The following is a 14802-nucleotide window of genomic DNA, read 5'->3' on the forward strand; positions in this document are numbered from 1 at the left end:
TGAACATAAATTCCAAAACTACGAGTCAAGATGCACCATTTATTTACTGAAAACATGTAATAATAAATAAGAGATCTACAATAAGTTGACCCTAGGCTATTATTAACATATACAGTCTTTGTTGTTCAACAATTATGTGAATGAGCTAATAAAGCGAATAAACATGAACAGCTTATCAGGTTAAATTTAGGTTTTCTGTTTTTTATTGTTGAACTGTTTTATTTTTTTAAGTTTCACACAGTTTGCCAGAGTTTTGGGTTAAATTACAGCCAAGCTATAGTTTTTCTCTTTGGATGAGCAGCTAAAGCAGTATAACATAAATCAAAAGCATAAAATACTTTGACATTTGAAAAAGCAATGCAATTAGTTCTCAGGTAAACGACTCATGTATACACATACATATCAAATATTTTCCCCGGCAAAATAAAAACAGAATCATCTTGAGCTAATCTTGAGAATCAAATACAGTTTTATAAACATTGCCAACTACTGGCACCTCAAATTTCTCCTTCATCATGTTCCTCAAAAGAAGATTTACAGTGTTCCATACCTGACTATTGTTTATTGCCACCATCCTTCCTATCTTTCTTCCCTTCCCCCTTTCCCTTTCCTTCCCCTGTCTTGTCCCTCCCCTTTCCAGGATCCCCTTTATATCTGTGTCCTCCTTCAGCCATCCCTCTCTGCAGCTGGGCCATATGAACTTTCTCAATCAGAGAGAAGCAGTCATCATCTGGGCTGATATTAGGGCTTGGAGTTACAGGATGCGCTTTGCTGGTTGCCCCTAGGTTAGGAGATGATGATCTTGAGCGAGCTTTCCTGGGACTTGCACGGCTTGGAGAGCAGTGCCTGGACTTAACATCGTCTTTTGGGACAAGGTTTAAGTTGAAGGACAGGGGTCTGCCAGATCCTGGGCTGAGGGGAATCACAAAGTTATCTCCTGGGGCTCCTAGAGTGAGGAAGACCTCTGGGAATGTACACGTTTGAACAGCATCCTCCTGTCCCTTTGGTAGATATTGGGTTAAATTAGCATTGATTAAGACACACAGCTTTTGTCAAGACAATAACCTTGGTGTAGCTGCAGTGCAGCTTACCTGCTGTGGTGTGAAACTCATTGACACCCTCACTGTAACCTGTAAAAAACAAGTGATTGTTCTTTAGACCAGTCCAAAGACCAGACTTTAAAATCACTTCAAGCAGAGAATGGTGAGATGAACCCTTTATTGCTGAAACTCACAAAGAAAGGAGCTTGACTCCCATCCCCTACTTTAGTTTTTATTTAAGGTAAACATGTTACCTGTGCTGGAGAGTTGAGATTCTTCTGATGTTCAGTTCCAGGGGTAAATGACGCAGATCTGGGCAGGCCAGATGCTGCATTGACCACTTGGGGTTGAGAGGTCGGTCTGGAATTGCTCTTCCTCGTTGTAGTTGGTGTACTTTCAGCCACAGTGATAAGTGGAGGACAGACCTTACAAGAAAAATGAGGCACTTGAGCTGCCAAGTTTTTCATTTTAATAGCTGTGACTTATTTAATCACTGCTTTTGAGGTTATTGTGGGTACAAGGCTAATTATTAGGCAAATATTGTTATGTTAGCATGCTTTTCTTCTATACAGGCAATACTGATGTGTGTCCATAGTTCTAGAGTCGAGATCCATGTAATCAAGCCCTAAAGATGCTCCAAAAAAATGATGAACTATTCCAATCTGTGGCCAAGTATGATGTTTCTGCCATGAGTTCGAGTTTTGTTTGTCAAAGGAATGTATCACTTTGTGGAAGAGTGACATAAAAATGACAATGAGCTATATTTAGCAACATTTGGCAATAATACTCCCACACCACCAATAATTAAATGTGGTGTAACTTACTGGGATTTCAACCTTACCGTACTTTCTTTTCGTTCAGAGTTCCCACTTATCCCCGGCAGGCGAGGAAGGGAAACACGTTGATCGTCTAGCCGTCGCCCCTGACTGGAGGAAATGATTTTGAAGAATGCATCAGCATCTGCACCTGTTGCAAAGAGTCAAGAGTTATTTCTGTGATGTGTAACTGGCAGAAAACACATTATTGACCCACGTGCCTTGTGCGTCGTTTCTGACCTGTTGGAACATTATTTAAAGCACTTCCACTGTGTGTGGGTGTGGCAGGTGTGCTTCTGCTCGGTTGTAAAGAGCAACGCTGCTCATCCATACGTCCTCTTTGGGCATGACTAATCATTTTGAGAAACTTGTCCTGCTCAGCGGGACAGGCCTCCTAAAACATTTAGAGAAAGAAAAAAGACATGAGCGGTGGTACAACACACAAGTAAAATGATCAAGAGGGCAGCATGAAATAACATTTGTTCTTCAAAATGTCCTCCATCTATCATGTGTCATTTAATGTTATGACAAGGTGGAACTTTAAGGGACAGTGTTAGCTACAACTGTAACTTGCTATCCATGCTGCATTCATTCCTGTTGTGACTGATCGGAATCTATCTGGAAACGTGTGCGTCTGCGTCATCATTTCCAAAAGTCTCTGACATCCATACTAGAACACAACCCAGGGCCAGCAGTGTTTCCAAAACTCTTCCTTTTAGGGGCTCGATAATTCTAGAGTTGTGTGGACGCCAGGTGATGTGTTTTTAAAAATAAAGTGTATTAGTGTGGACGTGGCCTTAGTAAAAAGAAGACTGGATCATGACAGTGGAAGGGTTCCAAACTATAAGCTTTGTATTGAGCAGCATCTCACCTGCTGATCTTGGGCGGTTTTGGCACGGCTTAATGAATCAGACCGCTGCAGAGTTTTATCAGATGTGTCTGATTTGGGACAATCTTTGTGCTGTGTAGATGGGGTCCCAAGATTCTGAGGTGCAGAGCATCGCTGTTCATCCATCCTTGACCCCTGTGGCAGTAAAATACAACTCACTGTTGTAATGATGGATCAAAGTGAACGAGCACGAAAAGCACGAAACTTATGAACACATTGTGGGACTAAATTAAATCAATGTTTTTTACATCACATGAAGTAGGAGGCCAACCTGGACTTTGGAGACCATGTAACACAAGTGGCTTGCATCCCTCTCTGCAGCATTTGATGTTGAGTTGCTACCCCCATTTTGTATCCCTGGCAATGAAAGAAGAGACACTCGCTGATCATCAAGCCGTCGGCCTTGAGAGTTGGCCAGCATTTTGAAAAACTTTTCAGAATCTGGACCTGGGAAGGTGAAAAGAAATGTTTAGTTACATCAGCACAAATATAAAGCATTACTATTACTATTAATACGAACATTTAAAACACAGAAAGGCAAACATGTTTGGACTCTAACCTGTGGGCACGGTGCTCTGGCTGGGCTTGTGTTTGGGTGTGGACAGTGGACTAGCATTTAAGACACATCGCTGCTCATCCATTCGTCCACGCTGGAAATTACTCATTAAGTTAAAAAAATCATCCTGTTCAGCTCCAGTCAAGACCTAGATGTGAAAAAAAACATGCAAAGACAAATGAACATTCAGATTGCAAACATTTTGCCTTATTGTTTTCAAACGTCGATGTTGTGATTTGATATAATTTCTCTCCTGGATCTACCTGTTTTTGAGATGCTTTATCTTTACTCTTTTGTCGTTCTACGTCTGAACCGGGGCTGAAAGAGGCTGAGCGTGGAGGACCTGAACCAGAACTAGACATGTCCTTGTCTGGAGAAGACTTGCTTTCTGGCTTGATGATTTGAGGTAGTGAGCATCTTTGGTCATCTATTCTGGAACCCTGAAAATATATTAGAATCATGATCTTTTTAGCATTTCTGCTCTTTTCTTATCATAAAAAATCCCAAAGACAATTATTAAATTATCATTCAATGATGGTCTCATCCAAATTACATAATAACTTGATGTGAATGGTTCTAAAGATAATAACATGTTTATTCTTATATGTTTCCATGAGAACCTTGAAGTGATGCACATCCGAGAAACCTCACTGCTTTGTTAAGTAAAGGCTATTTAAGACATGGCTTTGTAGCACCAACATCAGCACAACTAACATATTTGTGCAGCATTGACAACATCAATTGCTGTTTTTTTGTTCTGAAAATAAAAATGACAAACCTGGACTTTAGAGACCATGTAACACAAGTGGCTTGAATCTCCTGCAGCAGTAGATGCGATCTTTTCTTTCTGTAATCCCGGTAACGGCTGTAGAGACACTCGCTGGTCATCAAGCCGATTGCTTTGGGTGTTGGCCAAGAGATTGAAGAACGTTTCAGAATCTGGACCTGGTGAAGAGGAAAACAAGTGAATCAGTAATATGTGGATGATTACCTTTAAAAATGAAAAGGCAACTTGTCTGAACATGGATCTGTATGGGGGAAATGGTAAGTAAGACGCAGTCCTTCACCTGTGTTTGATGAACTTGCAAGCTTTCTCTCTGTGTTTTGGGGGGTGCAGGGAGCACTCTTGCTGGGGTTCAAGGAACAGCGCTGGTCGTCCATGCGCCCTCGCTGTCCATGGCTGATCATACTCATGAACTTAACCTGCTCATCCGGTGATTCTGACTATTGGACACAAACAGCGTGATAACGATTTGACCAATGAGGATGAACATTTAATTATATATCAAATTGAACAGGAGACGTCTGTAGTAATTAAAGCTGTTTGAATAACACTGAAGGGTAGAACAGACCTTAATGGTATTGGAGCGGTCGCGCTGAGGGGGAACATCTAATTGGTCGACTGGTGACTGAAGTTTCCTGTGTCTATCTGGAGTACTCTCGGTCACAGAGATGTGAGGTCTAAAGTCGGGATGGTCACTCAAAGGTTTCTGAGGAAACAAGTCAAATTTTGGGGAAGTTATTTATTCATCCCACCATCTGTGCGGGTACGTACACTCAGCGCTTTGATAACATATAGCCTGGTACCTGTCCCGACAATGAAACCTTCATGTCATCAAGGCATCGTCCCTGCTTGTTGCCCAGGGTATGGGAGGACTCCTTATGGTTTGAACCTGTGAGGACAGGGAAGAAAATATCAACAATCAATGTACAAAAGAATACATACAATGCAGATAATATCTATGCATCTATTCTTTCTACCAGCAGGTGAAGTTTTGATTTGTGCAGTTTTAACCGGACTCAAGGAGCAGCGTTGTTCATCCATTCGTCCACGCTGCGAATGACTCATGATGTTGAGGAACTGCTCCTGTTCTGGAGATTTCTGTTGAATGTTTGACAAAAGATTTAGCAAAGAATGAAATAATGTAAGTACAAGCACTTTATAGACAAAGCTGTGTTTCCTTGACAAATGAATCTGTTGTTCCAAACCATTGTGAATAAGCCACAATATAAATTGTCCAATATAAATCATCACAGGAAAACAATTCCTTTCTAAACACTCCATCACAGATAAACTCTGGACATCAATCCAAAACATGAATGTAACATAAAATATATAGAAATTAAACTATCAACAAATTGCAGGAAAAGCATAAATACAACATAATTAATTTCCTTTTTTTGACTAATTACTAGAATTTAGAAACAATTATCTATTTAAAACAATCAATGCTTCAAGAAATTCAAGATAACAATGTTATGTTACAGAGGACTTACCAGCACGTTGTTGGTAGCTTCTGCATTCGAGTTCATTTCAGCAGCTGCCATTATGGAAAATTATACAAAAAAATGGAAAAAGGCTCCTGAATGAAAACTATATGAACTGAGAAAGTTACACAACAGTATTTCCTGTCATCAGTGGAGAATCCATTCACTACGTCTTGATCAGAACTACTGTCTATGTACGCATTGGCATCTGTGATCCAAATCGATGCTGCTCCAAATGTGTTCTGGATGTGGCTTGGCTGAAGGCTTTTAAATAGACTTAAGTGCTGAGTATTAACCCATTGCCATTAAGACCCCAGCCGGTGCGTCGTTGTTAATATCACCATCTGTAATCCCAGATGAAAACATAATCCTCAGCATGGAGGGGATCATCTTTTACACTGATAGGTCGGTATACATGCGCTGCGTTATGGGCAAACACTTTACTTAAACTTTGTTTCTGTGAGTCTCCCTCGCTCTCATTAAAAGGTGAACGAAGGAAAACTAAGGGATGGATATTTTTACATTTGCACTGTGAGTTCATTTCAGCCGATACAGGGTCAAACTAAAAAGAACTAATGTATTCAAGAAAAAAAGTGAAAATAATATTGAAGCATGCAGGTATTACTTTATATATTAATATTATTTCACATTTCTTTAAAAAAAATCCAAATACATATTGATCAAAGTGAGTGAGGGTAAAATTGAATATATTTATATAAAATAATCAGATACATGAACGTTTAGGTGAATTGAATATAGTTGTGAATATATTCTGTCAAGGGCAAGGAAACGAGAATTTACTATGGTGGTTACATTACTATGGTTTTTTACATATTTATCACCTTTTTATGCCTTTTCAAAGTCCTCTGAAACACTACACACAAGAAATGAATTAGAGTGAATCTTATGTTTCTTTAATAACTCATTTTTAACAACAAAGAAACAAACACCCACCACACTTGCTCCCAGGAATATATATATAAGCATATTATGAATGTGCAAGATATCATACGACAGCAGTTGAGACATTTTGTCTGAGATTCGATTTCCAAGAGGAAGGGGGAGAGCTTTCACAAAATGAATGTCACTAAATTAACAATGCAAACATCCATTGACTTATGTACATGAAGTTGAATAAGAATTTTGGTTGGAGAGGATCCAGTTTTGTGGAAATTATATAAATTTTCAGTACAAAATCAGGAAAATCAAATATAACAGTAACAAAAATAAGATTTTGAATGAGCATAGTACAATAATCAAAATATTAGCAATCCTATTAAATATTTTAATACAGTATCAATCACAACAGTGTACAGATCCCACAAATAAATGATAAAAATAACGCTCTAAAATAAAATTATGATTCACAAATGTTTCCCTCCATGGCTACATCTAAAATTTCTCTTCATATTTCACGTCAGATGACCCGATAATCTGAAATAAAAGACTAAACCCTTGTTCCAGTGTGCTCCTCCCTGTTCAGTGTTTCACTATCTAACAATCAGGATTAGGAACTTGGTCCAGATTCTTGAGGTCATTGAGGAAGCTGGTTGGAGTCAGGATGTGAGAGGACCCTGTTAAGAAGAGAGGGATGAATACATTTGAAAAAAGAAAATCATACTGAATGCTGAATTTCTGGAGGCAGATACGAGAATCACAGCCTTTTAAACAACTTTTGCTTACCGATCAACACTTCCCATTTCCCCTCAGTGGCGCGAGTGACTTCATAAGCAGAGCGCATCTCTGAGTGGGACACCCCACCAATCACAAAAATAATGAGTCGAGGGCCAGAGCGATATTCTGTTGGAGACTTATTTTTGTGCCAGTGTCCAAAACGTGCACTGCTGTGAATGAATTAAAACAATAAATGAGCAAATAGTAATTCTTACTAAAACAAAACCTGTTTGTGAGCAGCCAGTCTTAGTACTTAACAGAGATTCAATAACAGCAACTACTATGTTATGCAATAACTTTTTTTCCAAGTCTGGAGATGAACTTTATTTAAAGGTCCAGTGTGTAAGATTTAGGTGAAAGGGAACTATTGAATTGAATGTAGAATAATGATATTTGCACTAGTTCGTTTCATCTAAATTGTATGAATTGTAGTTTTCTTGAGTGTACTTTATATTTACATCGAGAGGACCCTCTCTGTGGAGGCCGCCATGTTTTTTACAGTAGTCCAGACTGGACAAACGAAACACCTTTTGAGTTTTTAAGACAACTGAAGTTCACCACAGGTTCTTTTTCATGTTTGGAAGGAGAGGGTGAGGTGAGGGGTGTTCAGCTGCAACATTCAATTTCAACAATAGATATAACAAAATTCTACACACTGTACCTTTAAGTATATTGTCTTATTGCTATGCTTTGTTTAAAACCTATGTCCATTTCCGGTTTCATATGTGTTTCCAGTCCTGTGTGCTGTTGCTAGACTATATTCTAGTGTTAATAGTAATGACCACTCAGCTTTAATTCTGCACTTTGCTGAAAGGAAGGAGATATTCTGCATTATACAGATTATAACTGAACCCAGGTCCATCAGTGTGGTTGGTATAAGCACCATCATCATGCTGGGTATTCCCTGAGGGATTAAAGACTATTTAAAGCAAAACTGGCTTAATTTCACCTTTTCACCTCCAACCTGCTTTGTCAAATATGAGATGGAGCTCCAACTAAGTTACAGGGATAAAACCTTTCTTTGACATTAATCTGTCTGCGTCCTGTTTATATTTGTGTTGGTAAAAAAAAAAAAAAAAAAAGAAGCTAAATTGACAATTTTTCCAAACAGCTTCATTTGAACATTATATTTTTTTCTCAGCTGATATTCTTCCTTTTAAATAATGTTTATTACTCATAAATCATCTACTTGCTTTTATATCCTGAACTTTCCTACACTTAAGCATCTGCAGCTCATATACGTGATAAAAATGTTCTTTTGTTTCACCCACCTGACTGCAGTCTGAGTTGTATTGATGGGAGCAGGATCAGAGATGAATGGCCATTGCTTTCTGTCCAGTTTGTCCTCTATGGCATTCTGCAATACAGAAACACAGATGTTCTCAGAAGCTGAAAGCAAAACTGCGCAAGTGTGCCACCAACACCTGACACCTAATTTTAGCTGTTATACCTCCATGACTTCTTTAAGGATGGGTGTCCATCTAGAGAGCTGGTAGGTGCTTTCTTTGCGCTCCTTCCGCTCTGGCAGCGTTTTCCCAGCATTGCGACCCTGACAAACAACATATCCCATATAATAATTTAGAGTAAACAACATTGAGACTATAGCTATTGCAATCAAGAAACTTACCCCAGCTATAATGTTACAGCCCAGGTTCTGCAGGTTGGTTATGATGTTGCTGTCGGCCTGTATGTTAGCATGCTGGATGAGCTTTGCCAGGTTCTCCTCCGCGATGCCTACATGGATAACCAGATTCTTTATCCAACAAGACTTGGTAAAAACCTAGTACATGGTTTAAGTGTTTATAGGTGTGAGAAATGGAATATTGAACTAAAAGTCCAACACTCTGCCAATATATTACTCATTCAGGGACATTCACAATACTAGAGCTGGCCCCACTGTTGCAGTCCAGCAAAAAATGAAGAGGGCAATGAAGACACTCGATTCTCTATTCACGGATTTTCAAGGAATACAAACACACATGTTCCCTTCAACGCACAAAAAAATGCAGGTTATAAAATTCTATATTAGTTGAAACAGAAAGAGTCGTGTCAAGGGGCAAACCTTTTTTCTTGTGAAATATGTACAGCAGTATGATGCGGATTTTGTCGTAAGCTTCAATTTCTTTGTTGAGAAGCACAGGAACGATGCATTTCATGGCATCTTTCAGTGGCTCCCCGTCTGCATTTGCTCCAATTGCCAGGTCCTGTGAAAGACAACCATGGTTAACTATTAACTGCTGCTGGAATCTGACATAGCACTTAAAACTCAAGTCAGCTGACAGTCAGCTCATGGGACTATTGGTCTCTCAACTTCACTCTATTCATGACCTGTAGAAATACAGCAATAGCACAATAACTCTTTTACTAAACCACTTCAAAAGGTTAATACCGGCAGTATAAATGCAGAAAACAGATCTTTCTAATAATCTCTGAATATTTACAGTTTTGTCCCTGAATAAACTTTCTTAAATTGCACTGTAAACTTCCTGCATTATGTAATATTTTAACTATGTCAAAAACAATGGAAAATATTGGCCCCTTAACCTGGGCTTTTATACTTACATCTAGCTTTGGGGGATTTCCCTTTTCATGCAATCCTGGGCACTGTATGACCTCCTTAAAAAGTCTTGCTAAGCTTTAAAATAAATTTGGACTAAGCCTTGTTGTTAGGGCCAATGGAGGGTCTGGAGAGTGACTAGAGAAGCACAAATAAAAACCGCACATCCTTTTGTTTATAATGCTGCACATACATTTGTATTGGGTTGCCCAAACAATGTAGAACACTTAAAAACATGACAGCTGAGAGTGAGCTGCTGTTGCTTGGCTCACACTGTCCACCTCAGAGCCAAAAAATGGCCACTAGATTAAAGAGGCAGCTTTCAGACATGCTGACAACCCATTAGTGCAGTCGAGTGATTTACTCAAAAAGAGCCCCATTAACACTTGCATTTTATAATGCCACAACCATGCACAGCTTCCTGTGTGCTTGTGACTCATCTGATGCCAGACTAAATAAAGTATAATACATCCCCTGAAGGAGACAAAGCATGTCTGGCACATACATATGACACACTAGGACTTGGCACCAATCTGAACCATGGCTTTATCCGAAGGCTCTTGTTGATGGAAGGATTTTGACATTACCATGTAGAACATGTACCAGTTATTAAATGCCTTTACACTCAGTAATGACACAACAGCTTCTTCTACATTTCTGTGGATACATGGATGTTGATGTCCGGTCCCAAGCTTCTTATGCAATATTACGATTACGATTCTCCGTAAAAGTAAAAAAAACACAAACACCAGACCGTGCCAGTGGCATTTGAACATACTCTAGAGAATCTATAAATAAAGACACTATCACATCGAGGTCACTTAGTGAGCAGAGTGAGTGGGATGAGTAGTTCCATGTCAGATATTCTCTCCAAGATACTTACTGTCAGTGATTAAAACAGTGGGGCATTCAGATTGATCCCTTGCAATATAAAAACTACACACTACAGACTCACATGCTGTTTGGCCGACTGTGTATGCTGAGAAATTCCAAGAAAATAATGTTTAATGGCCCACTGGTCATGTATGTGCACCTTTCTCTTTAGAGATCAAGACAACATTACAATGGTATTTATACCTATGATTACAGATTCAAGATCATTTTATTGTACATGGAATGAAGTGAGCTTCCACAAGATAATTAAAAGCAGTACAATCATGTTTTTTGAACTCTCAGAGCTGTTTGTTGCTACAATAACATTACTGATTGTGTCCAGCATGATCGGAGTCAAAATGTTGATGACAGTCAAAACATGACTAATTTCAGAGTGACTGACCTGTTCCACTTCACAGAGCTTATCAAGAGAGGCCTGGAACTTCTTCATACAGGCTTCAGCTAGGTGCAGGTGAGTAGAGTACTGTGAAAGAAAATTTTTATGTTCAACTCAATCAGGAGGATTTGTTAGTTACAATCATGAACAGTTAAGACAGTTCCTTCCTTTACAACAGAAAACGTATGTAATAGTTATCATGCTTCATCCCACTCACCATGCCCAGCTCTTTCTGATACTGAGGCATTTTCTTTAACATCTGTGACAGATCCTTTATGTTGGCCTGGAATGCAAAACATTCCATCAGAACTGCACAATCACACAATGACAGTCTTCATGTTACATTATGAGCATTTGGAATAATAGAACCAAAATAAGTAGTGTACATGAGCCCTCACATTATCGGTGCACATTCGCTTGCTCTCACAAAAGGTGCGCAGAAGCTCTGTCACTTTCCTGCAGCAGTGGGTTTGGAAAATTATTAGTCAATTGAACAATTATAATAATTCAATGATGTTTTATTTATAAAAACATTGCACAACTAAAATGTACCCAACCGGTAGATTAACACACAAATTATACACCTTAAACAAGGATGCCAAATATTTAAACAAACATGCAAAAAAATATCAACTTTCTTATTGCAATCTGACAAATGGCTACAACACATAAAATGGAACTTAATATTTCTATTCAACTAAATCAAGTATTTAATTTATTGACAACGTCTAATATACAATTTTAACCACAAGATACAATTTCGCTCTTGGAGAAAACACACAAGGGGAAATGTGTTTTTTTAATATTAAGAATAGAAGAAGAATAAATAAAACCAGACATATGTACTCATTCATTTTCTACTACTTACTTTGTGACATCTGCGATGTGCATATGTCTGAGCTGCACCCAGAGCTCATCGTCTTCATCCAATAACACTTCCCGATCTTTTGCATTCCCAATGCCGGTTGTCTGATAACTTAAAGAAGTAAAAAAAAGCACATGCATTCAACACAAATGTGTATGGAGAGAAAAGGAGGAAAAAAAAGAACAGCATCTGATATGTATTAAGATTTTCACTCACGTATAGATGTCCTGTTTGATATCTAGCAGGTCATAGACCATTGCCTGGAAGGTTAGCTCATGCAGAATAGGCGAGATAGGATCAAACCCACGATCCACGATCAGTAGCTGCGATCGTGCCTTATCTGCACCCTAAATAAAATGAATATAAGTATACAGGTATAACTGAAACATCAGATTTGCCTCACAGATGCATCATAGATGAAAAACGCTTCTTTCTGTTTTTCTTTATTTATAATAACTTTATTTGTATAGCACAAGGTTACAAAGTGCTTCACACAAAAAGTCCATGGCAAAATGAGGAATTAATTTTAATAAAAGGTATTCAGTTCAGTTCAATTTTAAGAGCCAGATCATAACATAAAAAGGTCAAGACCTTAAATTTATAGAGAGACCCAACAGGGTCATGCAGTGAAAGTCGTATAAACTATTGTCTAAACAAATTCAATGTCACTGTCTGATTGCAGTACGAGGCAGGACTTCAGGAAAGGGTCAGTTTCAAGTACAGGGGAAATATAGAGAATGCTTAGACAGTGCTGCTGATTGATGCACATCAGATGTGTGGGGCAAAAAAACAACAAAAAAGAACAGTAATACATGCCTGTTAAGACTCATCTCAGGAGCAAGGACATGTCAGCTAAGAAAGACATGTAAGAAGAAAAGAAAGAAAAGAGAAACATCCAGCAAAGCATGAAAAAAAATTATCAACAATTAAAGCCAGAAATCCACAACCTGTGAAAGTAAAGACCAGAATCCCAAAGAATGTGTATTTTCATTTTGTGAAAAATTAATTTAAAATAAAAAAGAAGCGTTAAGGTGTTTTCACATCTTTTCAGTGTGCTTAAATCAGACTCTGGTTCACTTTGCCCCTTGGTGGGATTAATTTGGGCAGGTGGGATTACTGTAATCACAGACTTTTAGAGGAGGTGGTCCCAAACAAACAATGGAGCAGTAGGTTTGTGGTGGGAATGTGATCCAATCTTGTTTCGACCAAACGAGCAGGTGTATTCTGCTAGTTTGAGCTAAACTGCTCCTGTAGCCAGATATGCTTTGTTTTCTAGGGAGCACACAAACTGTGGCAGCTTGTGTACTAGCACTGATAGCTCCATGTTAAATTCCATGGAAATGTTTCTCTTACAGAAATATACACTAGTTCAGAACACAGGGAATGAAAACACCTTTAGAATTCAGTCCACCATTTTTAGAGAAAGACTTTAATTAATACAATAAAACAGATAAGGATTGTTGTAGTTCCTCACCTCTCCCATGCTTGGGTTGTCAGCTTTGTGAGCAATGAGGCGCTGATGAACCTCGTCAGCCAGTCTAGCAGTCTCCTCTGGTCCTCTAAAAACAGAGAGACATACAACAGAATCAGCAAATAAATTCAGTAGTAAAGCAACTCCAGTACATGCAAGGTTTTCATACTTGCGGTAACGGATTGCAGGGTACTCCTTAAGTGTGTCACACAGGGTTGCAATCTGCTCAGCCAGATTTTCCATCATTTTGTCTTTTCCTTCATTTGGCTTCAAACTATAGAAATGGTACAAGGACGATGGGTCATCCAGGGAGAATACCTGCAAGTATGAGAGGAATTGACATTTAGTTTTTCCATTTTATGATTGTAACAACCAAGCTACACCATGCAATATTTTTACAGTACATTCACAATGAAAAAATGACTGTGTGTAATGTGAAAGAGTTCATAATGCTCATAAAGTCCCCAGAGTAGAGTTGTTCTCAGCATCTTTCAGGTGATTGTTTTACAGACCACAGCTTTACTGTTGTGTTTCACCTTTGGCACTCTCATAAACTTAATTTTCAAAACCAGTGGGCTTACGTTTAAGTGTCATGGTTCTGACAAACCCACTGTACACTATAAGGCCAGCACCAAACTCCACCAAACTTGACAGAAATAATGAGGAGCTGTTGAACACAGTAGAGCAATTAGTAGCTAGAATTAAGAGATTCTTTTTTGTTGTTGAGATTTTGCTCTCAACTGCCATTGGTAACCAAAACACACCTACAATGAAATTGAATCAGAAAAATGCAGCCAAAACATTAGTTAAGGGATAACTCCCTACCTGAGACTCATACGGCAGAAAAGCAACGTTGATCTCTTTCAAAGTCTTCACGACCTTGGCAACTCTGGATTTACCAATCTCAGCAAAGAGACCATCTGGACAAGCTGTGGAAGAATATATTTTAAAAACTGTCAACGTTCTGCACAGAACATTAGAATGAACTTATAAACCAAACCATATATCATTATTTCAATATTAAATGAATAACATAAATAAACATAGTACACTGTACAGAAACAGAAACAGAGAGAGAGCTTCTTACTGTCAGTGAAGAAGATGTGCACTGCTTTGTATGTAAATGCAGCATCTTTGAAGTCGTTAATGAGCGCACGAACAGACTGTAATTTAGAAAGAAATTGATTTAAAGATAAAGAATATGAAAAAGTAACATCATAGAGGGAATTCTAGGCAAAGGCTAACCTTCTCCACTGGTGAAATCAAATAAATGGCCTCCAAACTAGAGATGGGCTCCCTACGTTTGTTGATGTCTTCCACAACTGAAAAGCAGAAAAGACAGCAATTGTGCTTAAATTTCAAATTCTGACTTATATTAATATCACATGTAGTAAATG

At 38.5% G+C, this 14802-nt stretch overlaps 2 protein-coding genes across 4 annotated transcripts in view; both read right to left on the minus strand.

Moving 5' to 3' along the window:
• Positions 1–25: 25 nt before the first annotated feature.
• LOC138407656 (uncharacterized) lies at positions 26–5831 on the minus strand. Of its 2 annotated transcripts, none has more exons than XM_069524557.1 (15): positions 5578–5831; positions 5062–5182; positions 4888–4973; positions 4653–4790; positions 4368–4524; positions 4079–4245; positions 3564–3740; positions 3304–3448; positions 3016–3101; positions 2727–2879; positions 2096–2249; positions 1882–2006; positions 1295–1465; positions 1092–1130; positions 26–1001 (listed from the first exon to the last, which is right to left on the minus strand). In XM_069524557.1, the coding sequence occupies exons 1-15, from the start codon at positions 5626–5628 to the stop codon at positions 555–557; spliced, it is 2217 nt and encodes a 738-aa protein (XP_069380658.1). In that variant the 5' UTR covers positions 5629–5831; the 3' UTR covers positions 26–554. The 2 variants fall into 2 exon arrangements, with proteins under 2 accessions (XP_069380658.1, XP_069380657.1); XM_069524556.1 differs by having other exon boundaries at positions 3016–3191; positions 5578–5830.
• Positions 5832–6460: 629 nt separating this feature from the next.
• stxbp2 (syntaxin binding protein 2) overlaps positions 6461–14802 on the minus strand; it is an 11179-nt gene continuing 2837 nt past the window's right edge. Inside the window, exons 4-19 of one of the 2 annotated variants that reach the window (XM_069524559.1) lie at positions 14651–14727; positions 14493–14568; positions 14231–14334; positions 13575–13723; positions 13409–13493; positions 12151–12281; positions 11938–12045; positions 11468–11525; positions 11287–11352; positions 11076–11156; positions 9305–9446; positions 8870–8976; positions 8693–8791; positions 8514–8599; positions 7252–7409; positions 6461–7142 (exon numbers count right to left, since the gene is read on the minus strand). In XM_069524559.1, coding sequence (XP_069380660.1) covers positions 7063–7142; positions 7252–7409; positions 8514–8599; positions 8693–8791; positions 8870–8976; positions 9305–9446; positions 11076–11156; positions 11287–11352; positions 11468–11525; positions 11938–12045; positions 12151–12281; positions 13409–13493; positions 13575–13723; positions 14231–14334; positions 14493–14568; positions 14651–14727 — 1607 coding nt within the window. In that variant the 3' untranslated portion in view covers positions 6461–7062. Of the gene's footprint in view, positions 7143–7251; positions 7413–8513; positions 8600–8692; positions 8792–8869; positions 8977–9304; positions 9447–11075; positions 11157–11286; positions 11353–11467; positions 11526–11937; positions 12046–12150; positions 12282–13408; positions 13494–13574; positions 13724–14230; positions 14335–14492; positions 14569–14650; positions 14728–14802 lie in introns of both variants that reach the window. The other variant, XM_069524558.1, reaches the window with a different exon arrangement.

The sequence above is a fragment of the Paralichthys olivaceus genome, chromosome 5, assembly GCF_024713975.1.
Source record: "Paralichthys olivaceus isolate ysfri-2021 chromosome 5, ASM2471397v2, whole genome shotgun sequence".
Taxonomy (NCBI): Eukaryota; Metazoa; Chordata; class Actinopteri; order Pleuronectiformes; family Paralichthyidae; genus Paralichthys; species Paralichthys olivaceus.

Coding starts and splice junctions, on each gene's coding strand:
- LOC138407656 (XM_069524556.1), bottom strand. CDS start 5,628: ATGGCAGCTGCTGAAATGAACTCGAATGCAGAAGCTACCAACAACGTG. Junction 2,880..3,015: donor ACATGGTCTCCAAAGTCCAG/GTTGGCCTCCTA, acceptor TTACTGCCACAG/GGGTCAAGGATGGATGAACA. Junction 1,002..1,091: donor TGAGTTTCACACCACAGCAG/GTAAGCTGCACT, acceptor TATCTACCAAAG/GGACAGGAGGATGCTGTTCA.